This window comes from Saccopteryx bilineata, chromosome 2, assembly GCF_036850765.1.
Source record: "Saccopteryx bilineata isolate mSacBil1 chromosome 2, mSacBil1_pri_phased_curated, whole genome shotgun sequence".
Lineage (NCBI taxonomy): Eukaryota > Metazoa > Chordata > Mammalia > Chiroptera > Emballonuridae > Saccopteryx > Saccopteryx bilineata.
In genome coordinates this window covers 24,395,785-24,423,668 of record NC_089491.1, presented here as the reverse complement: position 1 = coordinate 24,423,668, position 27,884 = coordinate 24,395,785, and the positions used below count along the sequence as shown (strand labels likewise).

General features: G+C 42.4%; 1 protein-coding gene across 2 annotated transcripts; it reads right to left on the bottom strand.

Moving 5' to 3' along the window:
* Positions 1 to 1,053: 1,053 nt before the first annotated feature.
* Positions 1,054 to 26,798, bottom strand: TXNDC8 (thioredoxin domain containing 8). 2 transcript variants are annotated; one of them, XM_066254673.1, is made up of 6 exons: positions 26,775 to 26,798; positions 21,667 to 21,771; positions 15,426 to 15,485; positions 13,481 to 13,546; positions 2,050 to 2,115; positions 1,054 to 1,116 (listed from the first exon to the last, which is right to left on the bottom strand). In XM_066254673.1, exons 1-6 carry the CDS (start codon positions 26,796 to 26,798, stop codon positions 1,054 to 1,056), a joined length of 384 nt encoding a protein of 127 aa, XP_066110770.1. The 2 variants fall into 2 exon arrangements, with proteins under 2 accessions (XP_066110770.1, XP_066110771.1); XM_066254674.1 differs by lacking the exon at positions 2,050 to 2,115.
* Between the last annotated feature and the right edge of the window lie 1,086 nt (positions 26,799 to 27,884).

Here is a 27,884-nt window from a genome sequence, read left to right as displayed (position 1 = left end):
TTTAAAATAAAGAACAAGTAAATTTAAATCAACAAACTGACCAGTATTTCAATGGGAACTATGGGCCTGCTTTTGGCTAATGAGATGGTCAATGTCCGGTTCCATATTTTTCACTGATAGCCATAACAAGTGATATGACGCACTTCTGGAGCCCTGTTGCGTACATCCCATGTCACCAGAAGTAGTACTGTACGTGAGCGATGCCGTGCTTTGCGGCGCTGCCACATACAGTACTCCAGGAGCACAGGATGCGGATACATCCTGTGCTCCTCTCACTGACCACCAAAGAAAGAGGTGTCCCTGCTGGAAGTGGCCTCAGGGGGCCACATGTGCCCCGCAGGCTGTAGTTTGGGGACCCCTGCTCTAGGACTTAAACCCCCTAGTGGTCATGTGGTGGTAGCCCCATGGTGGGCACAGTTAATAAGAGAAGAAACCCTATTCTCTGAACTCTAAATGTCTGAGCTATTTTAGTTTAGTATTTTTTTTAGAAAATATATAGGTAGTAGAATGACTTTCTGGCTTTTGTTTTTGTGGGATTATTTTTAATTTATATACCTGTAGGAAGGCAAGGAGGGAGAGAAAAATGACACAGTTCTAGGGAACACACCGGAAAAACAATTCTGTACTGCACACAAGGGCTTCATGGGGAAGAAGCCTCTATATATTTGGAGTGCACCAGGGCAATGAGACATTTGTTTGTTTCCAGATCACTGCGAAAAACTCCATCTTTGGTGACCTCTGGGAAACCTTCTCGATGACCTGGCATTATCGAATACCCATGCAGCGTCTCTGTTGTGAGGTCATAAAAATACTGCCTCAAGAATGTGCTCAGAGTAAACGGAAAGGGCACTTTAGAGAGCAGGAATGACACAATCGCTGCTAGCACAATACTTTGAAGCGGTTTCGCAGTGAGGTTGCAATGTGAAATTCAACCTGTAAAGCATTAGGAGAGAGACCGGTGGAACATGACAGTATTTGGTGGAAATAAAAACACGAACGCTTTGTTGTGGGCTTTTAGAATGCTGCCAGTGTATTTTTGTTCTGGAGATCAGCTTACATTAGCTCTTGAATCTTTGCTTCTAATTTTTTAGCATCAGCGCCACAAATTTCAAAAATCTGTTCACAAATACACAAAAGGTGAGATATTGATTGGTTCACACATTGCAAAGATGTTGAAGCTTTGAGGAGTTTTGCTTCTCCTCATAAAATTAACCTCTACTCATTTTTATCATCTACAAGATCCTTCATCTATAAATATACATTAAACACATTAAACTCATGATGTCTTGTTTGGCACCTTTTCAAAATGGTTTGTGCTAGTGTTTTGCCAAATTTATGTAATTCTGCATAATATTCCTCTAAACGAAGATCTAGAACATATAATGTTGTTGAAAATGAGGAGACCTAGTCATTGAAGTGTGTGAGCTTTTACCCATTGGTATTAAGGGCTTGTTAACTCATCTATGTGATTTCCTGAGGTCAAATGGCTTATGATTTCCCATTCCCTGACTTTTGCCCAGGTAACAGTATTGCAATCAATTGCTTCTAAGCAGCACATTCCCTCCCCGCCAATTCTCACGTCTCTGAATCAGGAGATAGTCCATAGCGGACGGGGTGTTTTATCTGAAACATGTTTCAGCAGTATATAAAATAATGGTGCATCTGTCAGTGAGCATCTCATATTTGATGAAACAGAAAAGTTAAAGACCTTATTATCCATTATCACTTTAGTACCAATTGCCTGAGGTAGTTGGAGAGAAGGATCAGTGTGGGTGGGTAAACTGAGGCTGGGGTTGGCTGACGATTTCAGTTTCCAGTGAGGGAGATTTCAGCAGCCAAAATAAGGTGTCTGGACTTTGGGGCAGGGGTTGGAGAAGTTTAGAACTGACTTCAAAGCTCCGTGTGCAGCAGAGAGGAAACTATCCCCAGATCTAACGTGCCTGCCTCCCCAGCGTTCAGTCCGGCGCTGCCTGTGGGCATCATGGTTCACCGCGTTCCTTTAAAGGAAACCCCTGTCTTATGACTCTGCCTTGATCCCGTTTCACTTACCGGCTCGCCCACAGATCCACTTCTACAGCAGCAAATTGCTCTTTTGAGTCTTGAGAATAGGGTTACCTGAGTGTGGGTGCAGAATTTCATGGTTTATCTGGGTTGTCTGGTGTGTAGCCATCTCCTCTATAAAATGTTCCCTTGGCCTAGGCCACAGGGGAGGAGGGTGTCAGGAAGGGTCTGCGAGAGTCTCTCTTCCCTAAGAGTCAGGTGGCTGCTGGCTGCTGGCTCTAGGCAGGAAGAGTTCCACAATCCTCTGAGGCCAGAGCAGGTACCCAGACAAGAAGTCCTGGCAAGAACACGTGCAGGGCTTGGCCACCGGAATGACCAAACTTGCCAGGGAGCAGAAAAAGGCACTAAGCTTAGCTCAGTGACCAGAGTGCTAAGTCCACTGGCAGGACGCCAGGGGCGCGGTGAGGCAGCGTGCTCCGGAAGGCTGGAAGCTGAGAGAGAGGGGAAGGCCTTTTCAATTCCTATTCCCTGGGAGGCAGCCGGTTCATCCTCTGCACCACTGCTGCGGCGGAATGCAGGGTCTGACATTTGAGGTCCCACCACAGTCTCATTCTGTCTATGTTTCTCATAGCACTTGGAAGGTAGGTGTCACTGTGTCTGCAGTGGTACTATGTCTATGGTTCTTCTCTAGTGGCTTCTGTCCTAGACCCTTAGCCTCTACTCTTCTGCTTCAGGAGTAGCCTGATTCAAGTGAAGGCACATGCAACAGCTGAGCAGAAGAGAGACACTGGCAAGGAAGGGGTGGAAAGTCCCCAGGTGTGCCTGTTCCCCATGACCACCGCCATGTAATTCTAGACAGTCCCCTGGACCCCCAGTGGTCCCTTAGGAGATAGTTTTGATATCTCTATGGGAATAACTTCAATAAATCTGATTATGCCTGCTTATTTTAGGATCCCCTTCCCCCACCACCACCAACAGGCACTGTAGAGCCAAAGAGCGTTTGGGGCACCTACAGAAAGAAGGGTTTCCCTTTTTGGAGGAGACTGCCCCTCGTGCAGGGATGGCACAGGCTGGGGGGGGGGGGGACTCCGAAACGGGAGAGCACAGCCCTGAAGGAATATTTCCAGAAAGGGATGATTTCCATGACCATGGAGTTACGACAGGCCTATTCTGTGACACCAGGAGGGCCACCAAGGGCAGCCAGAAGCTACAGGTAGTAAGAGCCTTGGCCACTGTGAAATTTGACTTCTCTTTCTTCCATATAGATTGAACCGAGTACGGACAGCATCACCCACCCTGTTACCTAAACCAGGAAACCACGGCCGCAATAAAAAGAATCATACACACTCAGGCAATTGCACAAATTCTAAGCATACGGTTTGGAGAATTATTACAAAAGAGAGAACATCTGCACAGCCATGTCCAGACCAAGATACAGCGCTTTAGCAGCCCGGCACCTCCCTCCAATCATTGCTCTGTGCCCAAAGGCAACCATTAATCTGGGCTTTTCATCATCAATTAGTTCAGTCTGTTCTTGAACTTCTAGAAATAGAATTCTACATTATGTATTCTTCTGTGCCTGGCTTCGCTCACTTAACGTGATGATATTTATCTGTATAAGTGGCAGTACATTCATTTTTCAGTGATTTAAAAAAAAAATTATTTCCTTGCATGACTAGAACAAAATTTATCCCTTTAGGCTAGGAACAGTCATGCTGCCGGGAACATACTTTTCTCCATCTTGGCAGGGATGTCTTTGGGGACAAATGAGCACTCATTTCTGCGGGGGTTCTGTTGTGTCCCTGAAAGTGGGACTCCTGAGTTCAGCTCTTAGCAGGAGATGCCCTACAGGTTTTCAATGTGATTGTAACAGCTCACACTCTGCCAGCAGAAGACAGTGTCCTGGTCGCTCCACGTGCTCAGCAGCGCTGGGTTCGGCCAGTCTCTTTCATGTTAGCCGTTCTGGTGGCTTTAGGTGGGGTTAAATTTGTCACTGAACTCCATGGATTTTTAACTCATCCACTTTCACTTGCACTTTAGCAACAGCTTATAATTGTTTCTCTGTCTCCAGTCTTGTGTCTCTTAACCACCTTCCAACCCCCCTTTAATTAACATAGTTTCTTTTTAAAGGGTGGGGGATTTGTTTTCTTTTGTTTTTAATTTTATTTATTGACTTTAGAGAGAGAGGAAAGAAGAGAGAGAGAGAGAGAGACATCAATCTGTTCCTGTATGTGTCCTGACCAGGGATCGAACCAGCAACCTTTGCTTATCAGGATGATGATCTAACCAACTGAGCTATCTGGCCAGGGCCCTTCTCTCCCTTGAGGCCCAAAAAACAATTCCAGTCATGCTGTCCTTCTCTGCAAAAATTTTCAATGTTTCTCCATCATCATTGAATCTGAGCTTCTTACACAGATTCCTTGATTTTGTCTGGTCTACATTGAATGTTCTCCCTGCTGTGAACTCTGAACTGTAGCAACATGTTCTAGAAGAATTCATTTAACACAGGGGTCCCCAAACTACGGCCCGCGGGCCACATGCGGCCCCCTGAGGCCATTTATCCGGCCCCCACCGCACTTCCGGAAGGGGCACCTCTTTCATTGGTGGTCAGTGAGAGGAGCATAGTTCCCATTGAAATACTGGTCAGTTTGTTGATTTAAATTTACTTGTTCTTTATTTTAAATATTGTATTTGTTCCCTTTTTGTTTTTTTACTTTAAAATAAGATATGTGCAGTGTGCATAGGGATTTGTTCATAGTTGTTTTTTTTTATAGTCTGGCGCTCCAGTGGTCTGAGGGACAGTGAACTGGCCCCCTGTCTAAAAAGTTTGGGGACCCCTGATTTAACATATACTTAGCTGACCTGTGGTGGCGCAGTGGGTAAAGCGTCAACCTGGAAACGCTGAGGTTGCCGGTTCAAAGCCCTGGGCTTGCCTGAACAAGACACATATGGGAGTTGATGCTTCCAGCTCCTCCCCCCTTCTCTCTCTCTGTCTCTTTCTCCTCTCTAAAAATGAATAAATTAAAAAAAAATTTAACATATACTTAGTCAGTAACTACTACAAATCAGACAAAAAATCTCCTTGTGAAGCTTAGAGTCTAGTGATTATTTAGTAATTTTATATTATTGTTATATTATTATCAAACAATTCCTGAATATACCCATACTCTCTTAGAAGTCTCTGTTTCTTCCCATCTTTTTCACTTGTGAATCCTAGCCATCCTTCAAGATTTAAGTCACGAAGTCTGCCCTGAAGTCTCTCTACCTGTGATCTCAAAGTACCCTGTCCACTCTGCTATTAAAGAGATGATTTTGTTATTTTTCTTCCCCATTAGTCCAAGGATGGGAACTGTATCTTATTTTTTCCCTCCATATTTTTAGTATCTAGCCCAGAACTTTACAGCCACGTGCTTGATTCATGGTTTTAGGCTAATAGTGAGTTCAGCAAAGTGGATTTCTAGCATTGAAGTACAGGTCTGAGACTCTGGGTAGCGCTAAGTTTCAGGTACTAAAAGGCACACATTTCTCATGCTGTGAACTCATCTTATTGTTTTTCTGTCCAGTTCGCCAAAGGTAAATGTTGTATTTGTGCCTCCTTGTCTAGCATGGGCTTTCCACACAGGAGCTAAATGAATATAGTTAATGAAGGAGGAGCAGCTTACTGATAGCTTATTTCATAAGTAGCCTTTTCTTGAAGAGATAATATATGTGTAAAGCCAGTTGCCATGGCCACCATCACAGCTGCCTGGCCAATGCAGGTTCAGGTTTGATTTGGACAGGCGGTAATGAAACAATGGAGCCAAGAACTGGTGGGCCATTAGCTTTCATCCTAGCTTGCACCAAGCGGGCAAGAAAATATACACAATGGGAAAACACTTCCCTTACCATTCAGGGCTCCCAAAGCCACTGACTCATCCGAGTATTCCTAGAATCCAAGGTTTCTAGCTCACCAGCCTTATTCACCTCTGTTCCCCATCTCCTTCTCTCTGCACAAACTTTGTACAATCTGGCTTCTCCTTCAGCACTCCACCATCTTGGCTGCCTCTCCTTGCAATGCTAATTTCAGGAACCGAGAGAGAGAGCCCCTTGTCTCCTTTATTTTATAGTGTAGAAATTAAAGCCTTTAAGCCAGTATACAAATAAGAAAGTCTCTGATACAAAGCCATTTAATCTGAGGCATAAATGGGATTCCTCATGCACCACCCCACATCATGCAACAGTCAAGGGTGTAGAGAAAAGCTTAGTGTTGAGATCTTAGTATTAAAAGGATGGGAAAGGCTTAGTCTTAAAACTAAGTTAGGTTATAAGGACCCTGCCTGCTTACAGCCTGTCCCCCACACTCAATGCAAACTATAAGCGAGCAAACATATACATCCTATTTGCAAACTTATTTGACTCACAATATGCAAGGCAACTAACATATTTTTTCTGCTCAAAATGTTCTCTCATTTTAACCTGAATGTTTGGCTGTGTCCCTCAAAGACACACTCTGCTCTGAGGCATTAGGGGGCAATGTTTACTCCTCTCTCCTCCATTTCCATGGACCGCCGGCACCCTAGTAATGACAGCTAATGACATTTACATGCCCTGGTTCACAGAGACCGCTGAGATATGGGGTGGCTGCCTATGCGTAACTGAACACCTATGTCCAACAGGCATTAAAAGAAACTTTCACTTGGACATTTTTGAATATACACAACAACAGATTAATGAAGCAAACTTTCTTGTTTACCCATCATCATTCAGCTGCAACCAGCGAGGCAGTTTTTCTGTGTTGTTTTAATGCCAAAGATATTAAATCCTCAACACAACATCTATTACTGTTACTGGGGAAATGTGAAGAGGCTGGAGTCAGTGATCCCTTCCTAACGAATGCACTTCTGAGAGTCTGCATTAGGGACGCTGGCTAATGATGCACTCACAGAATAATTACAATAAAATGTCTTGGCCAGCTGATACGTAAGGTGGTTGCGTGAATACTGCAGTTACATTCGGACCAGCTGTATGAAAGCTCCAACACTTTTCAGACATCTATACTGAGTTAAAAACAATGACAATGACAACGCCATTCTCAAAGTAACAGCAATGATAACAATACAAACATAAAAGCCCGAACAACCACCCAACATAAGACATCTTTGGTGGGGGTAGGTAGCTGTAGAAATGTTTGTATGTACAATTCTGTAATTTGTAATAGTATAATGGTTTTATTCTTTATGAAGGGTTTATCCACTCAGGTGATAAGTCTTATTAGTAAGGTGGGAAGGATAGGTCTAACGAGAGAACTGTTAAAAGTACCTTACCCTTCTATTGAAAGGTGGCCAGTGTTACTGTTAGTTCCTATCTTGCTCTTTCTCTGACTCCACCCAGGCCCATTCCTTTCCCAGAACCCTCTGCATCACACTGCAGGTGTTAGCACACTTCCCCTTACACTTTCACAACCCCCTGGCACATGTAAACAGCCAGTTAGGGTTTCTGGAGTTGAGCCAAAGCAAACCAAGAAGTCAGGCCTCCTTGAAATAGTCTGTTTCCAATAGCTTGAATTTACATAGATGTGAATTGAAGCACAGAGCATGTTGAAGCAATCTATTATCTAGTTTTCCTCCAATCTATAAAAGTTGGCCTTTTCCTCAACTTATTCCAAGAGTCAGATTTCAGTAAATTACCCACTGATTTTCCTTTTGTTGTAGCAGATTTCAAAACTCTGCCTACATACGTTGCTTTGAGCGCTGGTGGCATAAATAATGACTAACGTACTTAGTCATTGTTTTGACTTAGTTTGTTGACTGACAAACTTTTCTGTAAAGGGGCTGATAATACCTATTTTAGGCTTTGCAGGCCACACAGTCTCTGTCGAAACCACTCAAATCTGTCACTATAGTGAGGAAGTAGCCATAGACAACATTTAAATAATGGATATGGCTGTGTTCCAGTGACACTTTATTTACAAAAACTAGGAGAGGATTAGATTTAGTTTGGGGGCTGTAGTTTGCCAACCCTTATTCTATGCCATTAGCCCAAGCTGTTGAGGATACACAGGAAACTTCCCGAGAGCCAGTCACTCAGTACAATGTGGCTTTCTCTTGAAGGGAAAAGGGGGCATGAGTCTAACATGGGACTTCATGGTAAGCCACACTGGAATAGGAAAAGTACTTTTAGACTCTGGCCAGAGGGGATATCATTCTTCCCATTACTGGAAGTATGGGATGGGCGTATGAATGGTTTTTTTGTTTGTTTGTCCCCCCCCCCCCATATGAATGGTTTCAGAGCCATTTTCTTCAATGGCACACGGTCCTGTTCTCAGGTTTCCCCTAGAAAATCGAAATCCTAGAAAAATAGGCTTGTTTATCGTTTCCCTCCCCCCCCAACATCCCTCCAAGTTCAGAGTCGAGCTTGTTAGTTAAGTCTAGATGAAGCAAGAGTTCATGTCTACCTTCTCCCTTTTGGGGGTGTTCTGCTAAGGGGACAGGTCCTCTCTCCTCCCATGGCTCTTCTGAAAAGCACACCTGAAGCAGGCCTCAGGTCTGTCTTCTAGCGACAGGCCTGGAAGGCTATCGCCCTCTGACCTTACTTTTGGGGATCAATAGTGGTGAGAGGCAGCAATATCTCCTTCACCTGGTAGACAAGTTTCTCTTCCGTTGCCCCAAGTCCTCCCACAGGTGGATCACATCAAGGTCTAGGTTTCAAGGGATAGTAAGATGTCTATTGACGTAGGTCCAAGCCATGGCCTTCAATTAGTGCAATTTGGCAGTACTGTCACATACAACAAAGGTGACGTTTGATTTTCCACATGACTCCGTGGAAGAAAGGAGTTAACACAGCAGATCTGGTAGCTTACACCTTGCAAGAGTGTCGCCAAGAGCCCCACAGTAGAATACTCACCGGCCCCCAGGAAATTTGGTCCTCTGAGTTCTTTGTGTGAGTGATGGATGGTGTTACTATCCACACCTGGAGTGGAGGACCATGACACATTGGCTTGTCACGTTGCTTTGTGTAAACATCAGCATTGATGATGTGCACCTGGTTTCGTTTTTGGAGTCCTGAGTTTCCACTCTCATGGCTAGTTGTGTAGCAATGGTCGCCCAGCATGATATGTCTATGTGACCAGTTCCTACCTAAAGTCCTCAGACCCTGAGACTTTGAAGAGCATTTCTAAGATAAAGACATTCTGCACATGTCCCTAAGTTCATTGCTAGAGGGAGCGCTCCTGTGTGTCCTCGGACAAGAAAGAGCGTCAGAAGTCTGTGCTGGACCCCCTGGACTCCATCAATGCATATCTTTCGCCTGCTCCGTTAACTCTGCACTCTTTGCTGTGATAAACCTTAGGTATGAATACAACCTGCTACCAAACTTGTCTTTCCGGAGAATCACCCAATGAAATACTCCAATTTTGAAATTTAAAATTCAGAGAAGAATGGGGCAGGGACTAGGGTGCAAAATATAAGGGGTGCCAGAAACTCAGGATTCAAGATAAATAATATTTTTAACAAACACTTTTAAAAGTATTAACAATTAACGCAAAAACCCACGATAAACAAAACATCAAAAATTCAAGTAAAGGCAGGATTCCACCCCATACCTGCAATATCCTGCTTCCCTTGCCTCACCCTGACTCCTTCCCTGGAGAAAAGAGGTACACAAGCTGTCACTGCCTTTCCGCTGCTAAAGCCAAGAGCAGCACCTGTGGCACTATTGCCAAAGGATGCTAAAGGGTGAAAAATAGTAGTGGCACTTCTCTGCCTTTCCCTCCATCTCATTCAGTTCTTGCCTCCTCTGGTCAGTTGACCTTTGCCAAGGTATCATATCCCTATGGGGCCGATAGTTACCCTTTTAGGGATCTGCACACTTTGGAACCCTGAAGGCCACGTGAGAATTCTTTTTCCCCCTTCTCATGCAAAACCCTTTCATGTATAAAACAATCCTTAACAGGTTGGCTGTCATTGGGTAGGTAACTCCTCAATGCTAAGATGACTTAGCTTAAATGGATATTGTAGTTATTCAAAGAGCCTTAGAGATTTCTCATAACATTTATTTCTAAATTTCTATTTATTTCTAAGTTTTCAGGAAGAGAAGTGCACAGGTAGATCCTGGGGCTCTATTAGAGGTATACACCAAGTTCAGTGCTAGGGCCCCTTATATACATTTTCATGATAGCTGTTCAAACATAATAGAGTCCCTATTTCACACAGCAGGAAACTGAGCCCCCAGGTCATTAAAGCACATTCCCAAAATCACCCACTAATAAGAGACAGAACAGGGGTTCAACCTACACCTATCTGACTGCTGAGATGACAGAAATTAGCTGCAGACACTCTTTTTAGAGGGTGGGTCAAGCATTATTTGCTATGAACTTGAACCATGAGCATTTGGGAGGGTGATTTTCCAGGGAGTACCATCCTCCTCACTTACTACAATATTATGTCACCTCTTGACCTTGCTCGACTCCTGAAGACACCGAGTTTGTGAGCCCTGCTTCCAACACTGTCCTCTGTTTAGCCCACAGCGTTGCTCCTACTTGGAATTCTTTTTACCTCTGTACCTTTGTCAGTGAGGGTACTGTCAGGAATGACTTCCATGACCTCAGCAAGAGTCCAGTGCTTCACAAGCATAAAGGCAAAAGTTTACTCCTACTTAACATGAAAGCTCAGTTCTTCTTTTGAATTATTCATTTGTGAGTAATTTATTTCTTTGCATCTATGTGCCCTTATCCCATCACTTTGACGAGAAGACTGAACTGCATTATATTCTATCAAGGAATGAAAGGTGGGGGCCAACTGCGGTCAGTGGCTCATATTTGAGCAGTTGGTCAAGACTTGCTAAGCTTTGTTACTCTACTTTCCCCTACTCACCAAAGTTAGTAACCAAGGGGATCTACGGATCAGCTTTGGAGGCTCGTCAAATACCCCAGTATTATATGCACATTTTAGTTCGTGTGCATACGTGCATTTTACTGGAGATAATTTATAGTCTTTCTTGGCTTTTAAGAGAGTCTTATATAAGCCAAATTTATGAAATACTTATAACAGAATATATGTATAAAATTCTGGGTACAAAAACCAGCCAAGGTTTTGGATGCCCTACCTGGAAGACACCACAGGAATGCACTTAAAAAAAAAAAAAAAAAAGAAACCACAATTAATCTTCCTGGAACATGATGTGATGATGTCTCAGATGAAAACACTAAGGAAGACAGCAGGAAAGAACAAATCCACCTTACTTATCACCTGTCAATTGGCTTTGTCTGTCCTGTGCCCTAAAACTGTGAAACAATGGCAGCTGTTGTTTACAGTGCATCCCTGCCAGATGTTTATCCAACCTCTGAATCAGGGGTCCCCAAACTTTTTACACAGGGGGCCAGTTCACTGTCCCTCAGACCGTTGGAGGGCCGGACTATAAAAAAAAACTATGAACAAATCCCTATGCACACTGCACATATCTTATTTTAAAGTAAAAAAACAAAACGGGAACAAATACAATATTTAAAATAAAGAACAAGTAAATTTAAATCAACAAACTGATCAGTATTTCAATGGGAACTATGCTCCTCTCACTGACCACCAATGAAAGAGGTGCCCCTTCCGGAAGTGCTGCGAGGGCCGGATAAATGGCCTCAGGGGGCCACATGTGGCCCGCGGGCCGTAGTTTGGGGACCCCTGCTCTGGATGAAAACATCCGGCACCAAGGAATGCCCATTGTACATGATGGCCCTAGGTCATTGTTATTAGCTTAATTTTTTTTAGTTTTTTAATGTTTCCGATTGTTTAATATCTTGAATATATTTAAAATGAGTGAGAATTGAGACCAAGACCGAATACCAAAATCGCGATAGGATGATGCTTTCTGGGGGTCATAGTTAGGGAACGCCGGAAACCAGCTACAACAGGCTGTAGTATTTGAATAGCGGAGGTAATCCTGAGATTCTTGGCAGCAATGAAAAAAGAGAAACCCAAGGGATCCCTGAAGTCTTCTAATTGGATGCAAAGGAGCTGATCATATTTTCAAGGGATGCAAACATTCTCCAAAGTCTGTATTCAAAGAGGAGTTACCAGAAAGAAGGCTTTTTGTACAACATACATTTAAAAAGAGCTAATGCAGAGTGGCTCTTTGCCAGTGAATGAAGGGCTGGAGCAGAACAGAAAGAATTCAGCCAGGATGCAGAGGATGGAATGGATTTAGAAAGGAGAAAGCATCCTCATTTCTGAGAAAGAAAAGGAGAAGACAGTATAAGGTGACACAAAGAATTTGACATGTAGGTGGGGGAGGTTGAGGGAGTATATATTAAATAACTTCAATTTTCAAGGGAAATCTCAAGAGAGGACATAGTTCAGCTTATTTGGGGGGAAAGATTATTTAAATCTATTGCACCAATGCTATTACAGTAAATACATACAAACAGGAGCTGAATATAAAATTCTACAGCTGGCATGGCATACAAAATGCTTTCATTCTTTATCTTGCAGACAATCTTGACAAAGTTTGAGCATGCTTTTTTTTACTTTACATATATTCTTCATAACACTTTTTAATTGCACACTATTTCATAGAGTAGATATATTATAAATCACTTAACCATTCTACTAAGAAAGGGCATTTCACTCCCTCACATATTTTATTAGAAATAAATGCTATAATTGCTATACATTTAGCTGTTTATTTTTCCTTGAGTTTATTTCTGAAGCAAAAGTTCCCAAGAATGGAATAATTGTGCGAAGGGAATGAAATGTTCTTTTAACAGTGTTGCAAAGTCACCTTTCATAAGGTACGCACAATTGTCAATGCTCTCGGCCATATATGTTTCTATTGAAATTACTGGTTTCGTCACACATCAAGTACTTCAACATTCCACTCCATTAATACTTTCAAAGTAACAACTATCATAACATACCGAGCACTTACTCTGTGTCAGGATGGGTCTAAAAATTTTAGCCATGTGAATTTATTTAATTCTCACAACCACTGCATGAGAGGAAAAATTTATTATGACCTCTGTCTTTACAGACAGGGAACTTAAGATCCAAAGAGGTTGTTAAGTCAATTGGCAGAAAGTGGTCGATCTGGTATTTGAACCATGGAAATCTGAATCCAGAATGGTCGACCACAAGGCTATATGGCCTCGTGATCATTTTTGGTCAACGTTTCCCCAAGTGTTGTTGTTAAACACTTGTATGCATTTATATGAGAATTTCTTCATGTCCCTTTTTTTTTGGTAAGATTCTTTTTAAATGGTTCTGCCCCAGGGGCATATTTCTTATGGATTTGGACCTCAGATGGTCTGAATGCGATTTATTAAAATTCATGCATTTTTTTAACTCCTTGCCAATACGTAAAGTTCAGAAATTAAGAAGTACATTGCTCAGTATTAAAAATAAATGCAGTTGTTTCATCCATCCAGGATATGCTAGTCTTTTTATTTTTATTTTTTTAACTCTAATGGTTCTATAATCTATTTTCAGCCTTGCCAGTTATCATGAAAACATACCTTTTGGGCTTGCTTGAACAGCTGAAATGTGGGTATTATTTTGATCCGACAAACTTCAGCCAACTCCTGGGAAGGAAAATGGCTCAAAGTCACAATGTTGGTGTCCTCTCTCTGCACCACGTGTGGAACTTGATGACTCCTCAGGGGGTGTGTCTGCAAGCTCAGGGACAGCCTGCACTTACAGGTTCTCCTGCCCCGAACTTCTCTGTCAGGGCCTCAGAGTTTTGAGGGTGTTACACTAGAAAATGACTGTACCCAGCCTTCCTGCGGTTCTCACCCCAGGGCTCTAGGAGAGCGGAGAGATGGAGGCCAAACAGAATAGAGTGAATGACTAAATGTGCTCTGTTTAAAAGAGCTTGTGAAAGGGCCCCAATGAGACTGAAGGTGGAGAAAATATTGCCAAAAAAGAAAAAAGAAAGAAAAAAGAAAGAGTAAAGATATTTTTATAACTTGCTCTTGAGACATGGTCTTGCATTTTAAGTAAGGCTTACATTCTCTCTCTCTCTCAAATATAATTTCCATGATAACAACTAATAAAATATTGCTTTCATTAAATAATGTTGTGCATTTTGTTTAACCTTAAAAGACAAAGAGCTAGCCTGACCAGGTGGTGGGGCAGTGAATTGAGTGTTGGCCTGGGACGCTGAGGACCCAGGACCAAAACCTCTAGATTGCCGGCTTGAGTGTGGGTTCATCTGGCTTGAGCACGGGCTCACCAACTTAAGGGCAGGATCATAGACATGACCCCTTGGTTGCTGGCTTGAGCATGAAGGTCGCTGGCTTGAGCCCAAAGGTCTCTGGCTTGAAGCCCAAGGTCACTGGATTAAGTCCAAGGAACCTGGCTTGAGCAAGGGGTCATTCACTCTGCTAAAGTCCCCCTCTCCCCACCCGTCAAGGTACATATAAGAAAGCAATCAATGAACAACTAAGATGCTGCAATGAAGAATTGATGCTTCTCATCTCTCTCCCTTCCAGCCTGTCTGTCCCAGTGTCCCCCTCTCTCTCTTGCTAAAAAAAGAGACAAGCTTAAAAAGTCAAACAGTAATGTGTCAGTGAGGGTGTGGGGAAATCAGAATGCTCATACATTGCTGGTTGGGGTGCAAAATGTTTTAGAAAATAGTCTGTCAGATCCTTAAAATGTTAAATATACAGTAATCATATGACCCAACAATAGATATAGACCCACGAGAAAACATATTAAAGGGCAAAATGGGTGAATAACAGATTTTTTGTTATTCTAAAGTTCAAATTCAATCTCATATATAATATATATGTCACTACTTATTATTTGCCCTCATTATAAATGAAAAAATGTTAGAAAGAATAATTTTGTAAGCATATGATCTCCATTAATAAAGCACATTTTGACTGAGGACCTGAAACTAATTATATTTGGGGGTTGGGGTGAGAAAGAAATGTCTAGGGACATAAAGAAAGAATTTCCTGAAATTTCTTGTGATGTTTAAAATAACCCTTACCCCATCCCCCAAAAAAGATACAGTAAGAGGAAAATAAGATATATTATAAAATGTCTATAATGCATTGAGTTAGAAATTGATTAATACTTTATTACAGGGTAAAAAGCATTTTTCCTCTTGATCCCAACTCCAACCAACTGGTGCCCTCTGCCTCCACCAAGCCTGCTGAGCAGGTTTCTGGGGCAGAAACCCAGAGCAGGTGGTGAAGAATGTTGGAATCGATTGGTAAAGTCTGATACAGTATGAGATGGGGGAGGGGCAGCAAGAGAGCCACACACTTGCTGGGTTTTTTTTTGTTTTTGTTTTTTAACTAATACAGAGCATGCAGAGCATCATGGGTGAATTTTTAGCAGTGTATCAGAAAGAATTGTGAAATTCTACTTGACTTTACAGTCACTGAGATGGTGCTCTCAGTGATGTGACATTCAGGTTTCACATATCTACATGGAAAGATTTAAGGCTCTTACCCGAGAATCGTCGACATCCACAGTAGCAAACATGACATTTTTGTATTTCAGAGACATTGCCTTGAAAAAAGAAAAGAATTCCATTAAGGTTAATTTCAAAATAAAATAATAATAATAATAAAGAAAAAGGAAAGAATTAAAATTCCCTATTAGCTTAGTGTTAATATCAAGTTACACACTAGAAGTGTCTTTTTGCAAAACCAAGAAATGAACAGAAAGGTTGTTCAAGACAGCCAAGCATCACTCTAGCCTTCCACTGCTGCCTAGAACTTGAAGCACCAAAAGTCGAATGACATGATGCCAAGGTCAAACAAAGGTCAGTGGCAGAACCAGAGTTTAAAGACCCAAACTGAAGATTAGAGTTTCAAAGTTGAAAAAGGATACAAAGCAAAGAAACAATGACACACACGTGGTGGACCCAGACTTACCCTGTGGGACAGAGGGAGATAGAAGCTTTTTCCTGGGCAGAGAGTATCTTCAGTGGTCTGAAAAATACAGATCTCTGAGCCAAATACTCAAACTCTGCCTTTATTATCTCTTTTTGCCAGGCTTTTTGGGAGGTGGTGCTGGTGCTGGTGGCAGGAGGCTCTTACGGCTGAGGAGACATAAAAATATTTGTGCTGACCATTCTCCTAATTGCGTTCTGCTTCCACTGCCTTCCTCTGTGCTGTACTGTGTACCGAAGCTGGATTTTCCAGACCCTTTGCCAGCTGTCTTCCCGTTGGGTTCTGCTAATGGGAAGCATTTGCCGGAAAATGGAAGATGGGAGGCAGGAAGAAACAACGCAGTTTTGTTTCTGTTTTGTTCTGGAAGTATTTTGGGCAGTGGTGGTGATCATGGCATTAATGATGGGTCTGGGGGACAGTGGATGCAGCCGCAGCAATAGCCTGCAAATGTCAGCTCCTGGTTTTGTTCTTTTTTCCAGATGGCTGTGTTCATACTTTGAGGACACTTAAAAGCATATAGATATGTTTGTTTTAACATCATATTTCAAGCTTATCCAATGTCCTATTTCCAATGGGACCTCTCTCTGATGGCGGTGTAAGGTACGCTGAGCTTGACCAAGTGGAGACAATAAGGTTAGGGTTAGGGTTAGGGTTAGGGTGATGCAGCTGTCACTGAGGGCTGCTCCCACGGAGAAGGAAGAAGCATGGTGCACACGGGGTGAGTGGGGGACATGTGCACAGTTCTGTTGTAGGGTCCTTGCCAGTTGTTTGTCCATGGATTGTGACTCAAGTGGAAGTTCTTTCTTCAGAGGCTTGTTAAGATGGTGAAGTTGGGAAGAAACTCTGAGATAATAGATATAAAGGCCTTTGGAGTTATAGAGTACTTTTCAGATAAAAAAAAAAAAAAAGATGCTGATTTTGATTGGCAGCATCTCCACACTCGGCAGGAGAATGGTGTCATCCCAGAACTCCTGGCCAGGTGACTTGCACTTCTCAGGTTCAAAGATGCGTGGATGTTCCGCCACAGACGTCATGGGGATGGGTTTGGCCTACACGGACACCTAGTTCCCAGGATCAGTTCTATTTATAAAGTTTTCAGAGCCTCCTAAGTCTGTCAGGAAATGCACAGGAACATGGCAGTTTCCATTTTTGTATCAAGTAGTAGCCTGAAGACATGGTACAGATATGGTTCCTTGCTAGGTTGGAGTTCCCTGTGGGTACTGCCTTCCTTGACATCCTCACTCCATCCACCTAGCCCCACTCCTTACCTCAACTCCTCCTTCTGCTCTGTTCTTCCTTGTATATAGTCTGTAACTTATATAATCTGTTACCTTTTGGTCACCTATCCTGTTGATCTTAACTCTAAATGTCTCCTGAATTTGATCTTTCATTTTTTTTTCCTCCAGAAACCACCAAATCTCCAAAATTAAGATTGTTGTTCACTTTGGGTTACCTGCCTCCAGTCTTTCCAACCCATTCTTTTTTTTTTTTTTTTCAGAGATAGAGAGAGTGGGAGAGAGGGATAGACAGGGACAGACAGACAGGAACAGAGAGATGAGAAACATCAATCATTAGTTTTTCATTGCATGTTGCAACACCTTAGTTGTTCATTGATTGCTTTCTCATATGTGCCTTGACCGCGGGCCTTCAGCAGACCAAGTAACCCTTACTCGAGCCAGCGACCTTGGGCTCAAGCTGGTGAGCTTTTGCTCAAACCAAATGAGCCTGCGCTCAAGCTGGCGACCTCGGGGTCTCGAACCTGGGTCTTCTGCATTCCAGTCTGACGCTCTATCCACTGCACCACCACCTGGTCAGACCTAACCCATTCTTAAAAAACACCGCCAAAAGTATTTTCTAAAACTCACGTTCAATCATGGCAAAACCCTTCTTACAATTATTCTGACTGTATGGCGACTTAAGTTATTATATGATATCCTTCTTGATCTGGCCTCAGCTTCCTTTTTGAGGCTCATGTATTGCTACTTCCACTGTGTACATTGTAACTTAGCCTTGTAGACTACTTGCCTTCCCAGGATCACCCTATGATATTTCTCAACAAATTTGTAATTTGCCTTTTCTAGAAATGATCTTTCTGGGGTTCTATTTCTATGTCTGGTGATCCTGTCAGCCTGGGGTCAGCAAACTAAGCACTGTAAACCAAAGCCAGCTCTTCTCCTGGTCTCATAAAGAAATTTTTATTGCAACACAGATTATCCATTCCTTTGTGTATTGTCATTGGTTGCTTTTGTGCTACAACCAATTAAAGCTGAGTTGTTATGACAGAGACCATATGGCCTGTAAACCTGAAAATATTTTCTAGTGTTTTACAGAAAAAGTTTGTGACTCCCTGCACTTAGTCACCAAATGGGACTTATTTAAGACTTAAAAGTTTTAAATCACTTCTTAAAAACCACATATTATAATTCACCTTGTTCTTGTTGCAATGCATTCTTTAGCAGAGATGCTATGGGTTGTCAACTTGTAGTTTTTGAGTGTCTAAAATGTCTTGAATTCTTTCTCCTCTTTGAGTTATGGTAGTTTAGCTAGGGGTCCCCAAACTTTTTACACAAGGGGCCAGTTCACTGTCCCTCAGACCATTGGAGGGCCGCCACATACAGTGTTCCTCTCACTGACCACCAGTGAAAGAGGTGCCCCTTCCGGAAGTGTGGTGGGGGCCGGATAAATGGCCTCAGGGGGCCGCATGTGGCCCGCGGGCCGTAGTTTGGAAACGCCTGCAAAGCCTAGAAAGGAAAAAAGGTGAAGATTCCTTGACTCTCTTGCAGCTAGAGTTCTGGATGAAAATTGGTTTTACTAGTGAGATGCATGCGGGTGAGACAGAAAGTACTTTTAGTTTAGTTTAGTTTTTTTTTTTTTATATTCCTGCTAGAAAGCAAGACTCTGAGAATCGGAAGGTAGTTGTGCTGGAGGGGCTGTGGCTGCCAGACTCAGGGATCCAGTGTCACACATCAGCTTTCTGGATGTCTAGAGGCAGCTGTGGTACCAGTAGCTTCCTGATTCTGGTTCTGACTCCCTAACTGCTGCTCTGTTGTTGTTGTCTTTGTTTTCATTTCTGTTTTTGTTTTCTTCAAGTGACAACTCCCATCTTTCTCATTTCTGATTATGGCAAAGTTGGGATCTCTGTTGGTGGGTCCGTGGTGTTCTGAAAGACTTGTTTATGGAGTGCCAGTTCAGAGCCCATTCATCCGGTCTTTCAGTGATTTTATAAACATTAAATTCCTTGTATTAAAATCCCTTTATGTTTAATTTGGTTTCTGTTTCCTGCTTTGATCTCCGATTGATAAAGTGACCTAGAGGAAGTAAAGCCTTTTCTCCAACTTCCTTATGTACTATGAGTTTTTAAAAGTTATGCACACAATACCTGAACACATTCTCTTGCAAAAGTTCAAACAATATAAGAAAAACAAAATGAAACATGAATTTCTCCCATTCATAATCTTCGCTTAATTTTTTTACTCCCTTTTACAGGAAAAGAAAAAAACTTGTTTGATATGCATTCTCTGCTCCCTTTTCTCTACATATAATATATCTATATATGTGTATATATATGCACACATGCAAATATAGTTACATATAGGTATGTATCTGTTTTACAAAAATGAAACCACACTACATAAAGTTTCCTATATTATACTCCTTTTCCTTAATACTATACTGTCTTCAAGACATATGAGTCTACCTCAGGGGTCCCCAAACTATGGCCCACGGGCCACATGCGGCCCCCTTAGGCCATTTATCCGGCCCCCGCCGCACTTCTGGAAGGGTACCTCTTTCATTGGTGGTCAGTGAGAGGAGCATAGTTCCCATTGAAATATTGGTCAGTTTGTTGATTTAAATTTACTTGTTCTTTATTTTAAATATTGTATTTGTTCCTGTTTTGTTTTTTTACTTTAAAATAAGATATGTGCAATGTGCATAGGAATTTGTTCATAGTTCTTTTTTATAGTCTGGCCCTCCAATGGTCTGAAGGACAGTGAACTGGTCCCCTGTGTAAAAAGTTTGGGGACCCCTGGTCTACCTGATTCTTTTCCAATAGTATTTCACAGTTCAGATGTACCAAAATTTAGTTAAAAACTACATTTGCATTAGTTGGATTCCAAGAGAAAACAGATGGCACATTCAGATTAGGATAATTTGGAAAGGTTCATCCTCACGGGGCTAACTATAATTAAGAATAAAGTTAAGGCCCTGGCCAGTTGGCTCAGTGGTAGAGCATCGGCCCAGCGTGTGGAAGTCCTGGGTTTGATTCCTGGCCAGGGCACACAGGAGACGTGCCCATCCGCTTCTCCCACCTCCCCCTTCCCCTTCTATCTCTCTATCCCTCTCTCTTCTCCTCCCTTAGGCAAGTCTCCATTGGAGCAAAGTTGGCCCAGGCACTGAGGATGGCTCCGTGGCCTCTGCCTCAGGTGCTAGAATGGCTCCAGTTGCAACAGAGCAATGCCCCGGATAGGCAGAGCATCGCCCCCTAGTGGGCATGCCAGGTGGATCCCAGTTGGGCGCATGCGGGAGCCTCTCTGCCTCCCTTCCTATCACTTCAGAAAAATACCAAAAAAAAAAAAAAAGAATAAAGTTAAGAATGAGTGTAGGAGTGGCTTTGGGAGCCCGGATAGGGCAGCAAAGCTGTTACTTCCCTTCTGGCTCAAAGGTATGAAGAGAGGGGTTACTAAGCCTTAGATTGCATCACACTTTATGAAATTTGATCAGCTTTGACTCTGTAGCATGTGAGTATAGTTATACTCCTGAACCTGAACTCTGGGGCTTTTCTTAAAGTTTTGAGTGTCAGAATAGAGGGGGCTGTCCGATACTTAAAATATTCCATCTGGACACTATAAGAACTTTAGGCATAGAATGGATGTTCATGCAGCCAATTTCTCTATTTGGATCCAAGTTTATTTTAAATTAAATGTCAAAGATTGTGACAGTGGATAGAATTAATTCAGGTGGATTCAAGATTTCAAGTAAAAAAAAAAAGCGGAAATATTAGACACCTTGCTGAAAACAAATGAGTCTTTTTAGTGGTGTAGAGAAATCAAAACTTCTTTATATTTGAAGGACTAGATTTCACAATTTGAACTGTAAATGTAAAACTTCTGCAGTTAAGGAGAAATTTTAAAAAATGCCCTGAAATTTTTTCTGAAGTTCTTTTTGCACGTTATGCCAAAAATAAATAAATAAATAAAATGGTGACAACTTTGAAATGGGGTAGTACAAAAATTAAATAAATAAAACATAGTACAGACATTAAAATTATACCCTGAAGACCTTACAAAAACTTGAACCTATGTGTATGTGACAAAAGAGCTGAATATATAAATACACAACTATACAAAGTAGAGTATTTTATTAAAATACTTTATAAAGTAGGTCAAAGATACAAAAGGAAATATGAGAGATATGATTTATTCTAATAATAAGGTTGAAGGATTGGGGTAGTTTATTTTTTTATATGATAGTAAACAATAAGTATCATCTTTATCTGTAAGCTATTCCAGTATTTAGAAGTTCTGGACTCAGAAATTTTGCTAAATGTCATTATTACAAATTATCTTCTTTTGCAAATCTTGATGTCCTTTGCAGAATTCTCCCTAGACAAGTAGGTCTTACCCTTCTGGTGTGTGTACTAATTAATTTGATCTTGGTATATTACCTTTAATCTAATCAAGATGTTTCAAAAAGCTGTGATTCCATAGTGCTAAATTTTAAAGAATTTCTGGGAAAAATATTTGGGGACTTTAAATTCCCGCTAAAGCTATAAGATAAAGACTGATGATACTTACAAAAAAAACAGGACAAATCCTCTTGCAAGCACCACACCATTTTGCTGAATATTCAACCACTGCAAGTTTGTATCCAGCAGCTTTCAGAAACGTTTGGAATTCATTCTGAGACCAGAACAGAAGAGAGCAAATGTGCAGAATCACTGAAACTTATAAAATTTTGCAAAGAATAAAATGATAGGTGAGTTCTTAAAAACTGTAACTAGGTTCCCCATCTCATTGTTCTCCAGGTGGTCCGATCTTTCCTAAATGTCGCTGAGGTCATATATATTTACCTTTTAAGCACATATGACAATAAATCCCCCATAATGGTTGTTTACCTCTGGGGAGAAACTGAGATAGGTCTGTGTGAGAAGAGGTGTGGATGGGGAGGGTGAATGGTTGTTCAAGGCGGCATCTAAATTTGATATTTTTAAAAACAAGGACCTAAACATGAACTAGTAGTAAAATTTAAAAGAACTAATCTAACACCTTGAATCATTTGTTCTGTGAGAGAGATCATCACTAAAGCTATCGTCACAACCATATATTTAAAGATTTGACATGCTTCCTGCTGAATGTCTTTTTTTTTTTTTTTTTACAGAGACAGGGAGAGAGTCAGAGAGAGGGATAGATAGGGACAGACAGACAGGAACAGAGAGAGATGAGAAGCATCAATCATCAGTTTTTCGTTGCGACACTTTAGTTGTTCATTGATTGCTTTCTCATATGTGCCTTGACTGCAGGCCTTCAGCAGACCGAGTAACCCCTTGCTCAAGCCAGTGACCTTAGGTCCAAGCTGGTGAGTTTTGCTCAAACCAGATGAGCCCGCGCTCAAGCTGGCGACCTCGGGGTCTTGAACCTGGGTCCTCCATATCCCAGTCCGATGCTCTATCCATTGTGCCACTGCCCAGTCAGGCCTGAATATCTTAAGTGAACTTTCCATCAGCTGTCCAATCATCTAAGTAAAGTAAGGTTTCCCATCCTGGGACCTCAGGTCACTGTATCTATATTTGCCTACTTTATGAACAGTGCCTGGTTTATCTCCCCAACAAGCCCCTACAGAACTCAATCCGGATTCATTCCTGCACCTCCATGGACCCTAGCTGGCACATGGTAAGTGGTCATGGGATGATTAGTTAATAAGTGATTTGCTAACATGTGTTCTGGTCAAGATTAATTTTTCTTTTTCTCACTCGAATTGCAACAGTAGTAACATATTCCTTGCCTGGTATTCTCTCCTTTTTATCTTCAAAACCACCCTAATGGAGTGGGCATTGTTAGTATTCTCTCCATTTTACAGATGCCAAAATGGCAAATGATGAATTTCCTGAATTTCCTCATGGTCAGCCAGCTGGTGAGTGGGGTCGTTGGGGTTCCTAAGCTAGGCAGCCTGACTCCAGGGCCCATGTTCCTTAACTGCTACACAAAGTCTCTCCTGAGTTCTTTACGTCAATGAGTCTCAATCTCCTCCTCTCACAGGCTCTAATTAGATCAAGTGTTCATCCATCCCTGGACCCATCATTAAGATTGGTGGATGGGATCACCAACTGGATTAAGTCGAGCAGGCCCTCCCACTGGAATTAGGGAAGTGCCTGCCTATATAAATGGCTCACAGCTCTGTACTAGGGGAGTCTTGACATGTATGTTGCCATTTTGGTTTAGTTTCAGGCAAGTAAAATGAACAATTCAAAAAAGATCCATTCTGTTCCTTTCCTCAAGTTGTTCTAGTGATTTTCAACTGGCGTACTGCAAGAATTTTTTTTTTTTTTTCCTTCGGAAGCTGGAAATGGGGAGAGACAGTCAGACAGACTCCCGCATGCGCCCGACCAGGATCCACCCGGCATGCCCACTAGGAGCGATGCTCTGCCCACCAGGGGGCGACGCTCTGCCCCTCCGGGGCGTCGCCCTGCCACGACCAGAGCCACTCTAGGGCCGGGGCAGAGGCCAAGGAGCCATCCCCAGCGCCAGGGCCATCCCAGCTCCAATGGAGCCTCGGCTGCGGGAGGGGAAGAGAGAAACAGAGAGGAAGGAGGGGGGAGGTGGAGAAGCAAATGGGCGCCTCTCCCATGTGCCCTGGCCAGGAATCGAACCCGGGCCTCCCGCATGCCAGGCCGACGTTCCATCGCTGAGCCAACCGGCCAGGGCCCTGCAAGAATTTTTAAAACATGCCATACCTGACTTATTTAGTCAGGGGCACTGACCTCTTTTCCCTTTGATTGTCAAATAAAAAAAATGACAGCAGCCAACACAACAATAGCTGCCCAGTGTGAATGAATCAAAATTATACCTATCTTTTCTTTTCAGATTGGCAAAAAATATATACTTTTTGGTGCCACAGAATTTAATAATTCGCTTATGTGTGCCATGAGATGAAAAGGTTGAAAATCACTGCTCTACGATATGGGGCAATTACCTTGTTCAAGAGCCGTGCCAAGCCTCTATTTCTCAGTTGCTTCTGAAGTTTTCAGGTGGATGCCATCCTCACAAGCCCCAACACCCTCCACATCTTAGTGGTTGTTAGGGTGTCTGTGATCCGGCCTAGCTGGACTGATGAAGTTGACTTGGCTAAGGTCCCTGAAGGAAATATCCCTGTAGTATATATACTGTCACAACAATTAGGGGATATTTTATCGCTACATATTCATTTTGAAATATCCCCTAATTTTTGTGAGCAGTATATATTGAGTCAATATGCACCCATTGAGGCCTGCTCTATGTCAAGTATGGCACACATGGCTAAGACACAGCTGTGGACAGAAACACAGACAAAACATCCCCAGCCTCCATGGAGCTTATATACTGCTCACAAAAATTAGGGGGTATTTCAAAATGAATATGAAGTGATGAAAAAAAAAAGCATTTGATTTTTTTAAAATTATTAAACAAAAACATCAGAAAAGCAAACAACAAGTCAAAGAAAGTTTGTTTATGCAAATGAATGCAAAACCAACATTTATTTCATTGGTGAAAATGCGCTCTACAAAAGGCTGAAAGTACTGCGGTATCTGCACGTCCCCTGATCCCCTAATTTTTGTGAGCAGTTTTTGGAAGGATAACTGATGGCAAGATCAATAAATAAATAAATCACACAGTGTGTTAGTGATCATTGCTAATAAAGAAAAAAAGGAGAAAAATAAAGAAAGGATGGAAGCTAGGTTACAACGGCAGTCTAGGTGGCCAAGGTCCACTTTAGTGAGAAGAAGATGTTTGAGTAAAGACACAGAGGAGGCCCTGGACGGTTGGCTCAATGGTAGAGCATCGGCCTAGCATGTGGAAGTCCCAGGTTCGATTCCTGGGCAGGGCACACAGGAGAAGTGCCCATCTGCTTCTCCACCCCTCCCTCTCTCCACCCCTCCCTCTCTCCTTCCTCTCTCTCTCTCTCTTCCCCTCTCTCAGTCAAGGTTCCATTGGAGCAAAGTTGGTCCGGGCACTGAGGATGGCTCTGTGGCCTCTGCCTCAGGTGCTAGAATGGCTCTGGTTGCATCAGACCAATGGCCCAGATGTATCTTGGTTGGGCACATGAAGGAGTCTGTCTCTCTGCCTCCCCCCTTCTCACTTCAGAAATATACAAAAGAAAAAAAAAAGAAAGAAAGAAAAGAAAAAAAAGACATGGAGGAGACAACAAGCCTTCAAGAGAAGTCAGAGGGGCAGATGGGAGGGGCTCTCGGGGGATAGCCTATACTGTGAAATTCTGAGAAAAAATTTAAAAGCAGCATTAAAAGCATTTGCAAATGTGTGTTATTTAAAAACATTGGCTTATATCAGCGATTTTCAACCTTTTTTATCCCATGGACACATAAACTAATTACTAAAATTCTATGGTGCACCAAAAAATGTATTTTTTTTTACCAGACAAAAAATAGGAATGATTTTGATTCATTCACACTGATGGCTATTGCTGTGTTGGCTGTGGTCATTTTTTAATGTGATGATCTAGGGGAAAGAGGTCAGTGCCCCTGACTGACTAACCAGGTAACTGCATGTTTTAAAAATCCTGCAGCACGCCGGCGTGCCTGGTGTGGCATATCAGTTGAAACCGCTGGCTTATATCAAAGTTCATGGCAACGCTTCCTCTCAATCCGGTCACTCTCATTTTTGTGACCTTATGTCCAATCGCACTTGGGGAAAATGTCAGAAATCTAAACCTGAGGGAGCTGGTAACCTGGCCCGATGTCCCCTCCCTTCCATCCAGCTTCTGGCCCTGCTGTAAAGAAACCTGGATTCACCTGACCAGGCGGTGGCGCAGCAGATAGAGCATCGGACTGGGATGCAGAGGACTCAAGTTCGAGACCCCGAGGTCGCCAGCTTGAGCATGGGCTCATCTGGTTTGAGCAAAATCCCACCAGCTTGAACCCAAGGTCGCTGGCTCCAGCAAGGGGTTACTTGGTCTGCTGAAGGCCCACGGTCAAGGCACATATGAGAAAGCAATCAATGAATAACTAAGGTGTTGCAATGCACAATGAAAAACTAATGATTGATGCTTCTCATTTCTCTCCATTCCTGTCTGTCTGTCCCTGTCTATCCCTCTCTCTGACTCACTCTCTGTCTCTGTAAAAAAAAAAAAAGAAGCCTGGATTCTAAAGCCCATTGCACCTCTGGATGATGTAGGACCTCAGCTTCTCTGTTAGAGACAATTTTCTCCTTTATAAATAGAGAATGACCCCTGGTCAGTGTCTGTTTTTAGACTTGCTGTGGTGGTAACATTGAGCAATGGATGCAAATGGGAAAGTGGCTTTATAAAACACCATGGAAGGGATTGGTGATACTCCTCACTATCATCGCTCCTGCCCCACTCCATAGGCCTGTTGGGGGCCGTTGTTTCTTTCCCCGAATAAGAGCAATATGAGGGCTCTTTTGCTTCCATAGAGTGTCTCAGGTACAACTATGGGAGAAGCTGTGGGATCAGGTACAAAACAGGCTATGTTAGGGGCTGGCGTGGTCCAACTATAGTCGGGGCAAGAGCACAACCCTTACTTGATCCATTTGTCCCTTGGCGACTCTCTGGATAGTGTCATCTCTCAAGAAACAGCAAATACAGGATGGAGGAAATAATTCTTAAGGTTGATCAAATCTGTTCTCAGGATGGTCTCTTTTGAAACATTCAATGGAGCCAAAGAAATACTTGCCTCATCTTTAATTATCTGCACCATGATTGACACCTGGGAATTGCTGATGAAATTGGTTCAGTTAACTCCCTGTGCAGCTGTTTCTTACTCATTATAGGATCTTAGCTGGAATATAAGGGTAGCTTCTCTATGACATCATGAAACACGACACCTCAGAACCTGGAACTTTGGCAGACTTGGAGCTAATCTTATTTTTATGCCATGACTATTTGTTGATGGGTAGTTAGCCAAGAATCAGCCGACTGCAGGATTAATAATGTCTATTTCTGACTTCCTAGCACCCATTTTCATTGACCCCTCTCCTTTCCCAGCCCTGCAACCGAGAAATAAGCAAGGTATTAGTAAAAAGATGGAGGTTATTTTCATTTAGGATTTTCCAGGGATTATTTTGCAGTTGAGGAAAACACTAATGCCTTAATCCGATAATAGGTTTCCTGCAAATTTGGTTTTTTTTGTTTTGTTTTTTGTTTTTTTTTTTTTTTTTATTAAATTTAATGCAGTGACATTGATAAATCAGGGTACATATGTTGAGAGAAAATATCTCTAGATTATTTTGCCATTTGATTGTGCTGTATACCCCTCCCGCAAAGTTAAATTGTCTTCTGTCACCTTCTATCTGGTTTTCTTTGTGCCCCTCCCCTCCCCTAACCCCTCTCTCCTTCTTCACCCCCTCCCCCCTCCCCAAACCCCCCCGCCCCTGTTGCCATCACATTCTTGTTCATGTCTCTGAGTCTCGTTTTTATGTCCCTTCTATGTATGGATTCATCTCAGTTTTTTTTCTGATTTACTTATTTCACTCCATATAATGTTATCAAGGTCCATCCATGTTATTGTAAATGATCCGATGTCATCATTTCTTATGGCTGAGTAGTATTCCATAGTATATATGTACCAAAGTTTTTTAATCCACTCGTCCTCTGACGGACACTTGGGCTGTTTCCAGATCTTCGCTATTGTGAACAATGCTGCCACAAACATGCGGGTGCATTTCTCCTTTTCGAGCCGTTCTATGGTGTCCTTGGGGTATATTCCTAAAAGTGGGATAGCTGGGTCAAAAGGCGGTTCGATTTTCAGTTTTTTGAGGAATCTCCATACTGTTTTCCACAGTGG

Bases quoted from the DNA above. Each gene is read 5' to 3' on its own strand.
- TXNDC8 (XM_066254673.1), bottom strand. From the start codon at position 26,798: ATGGTGCAGATAATTAAAGATGAG. The intron at 13,547-15,425 runs GTAAGAGCCTTA...TTTCCTTCCCAG, and splicing joins TGGATGTCGACGATTCTCGG to GAGTTGGCTGAAGTTTGTCG. The intron at 1,117-2,049 runs GTAAGTGAAACG...ATTTGTGAACAG, and splicing joins GTGGATCTGTGGGCGAGCCG to ATTTTTGAAATTTGTGGCGC.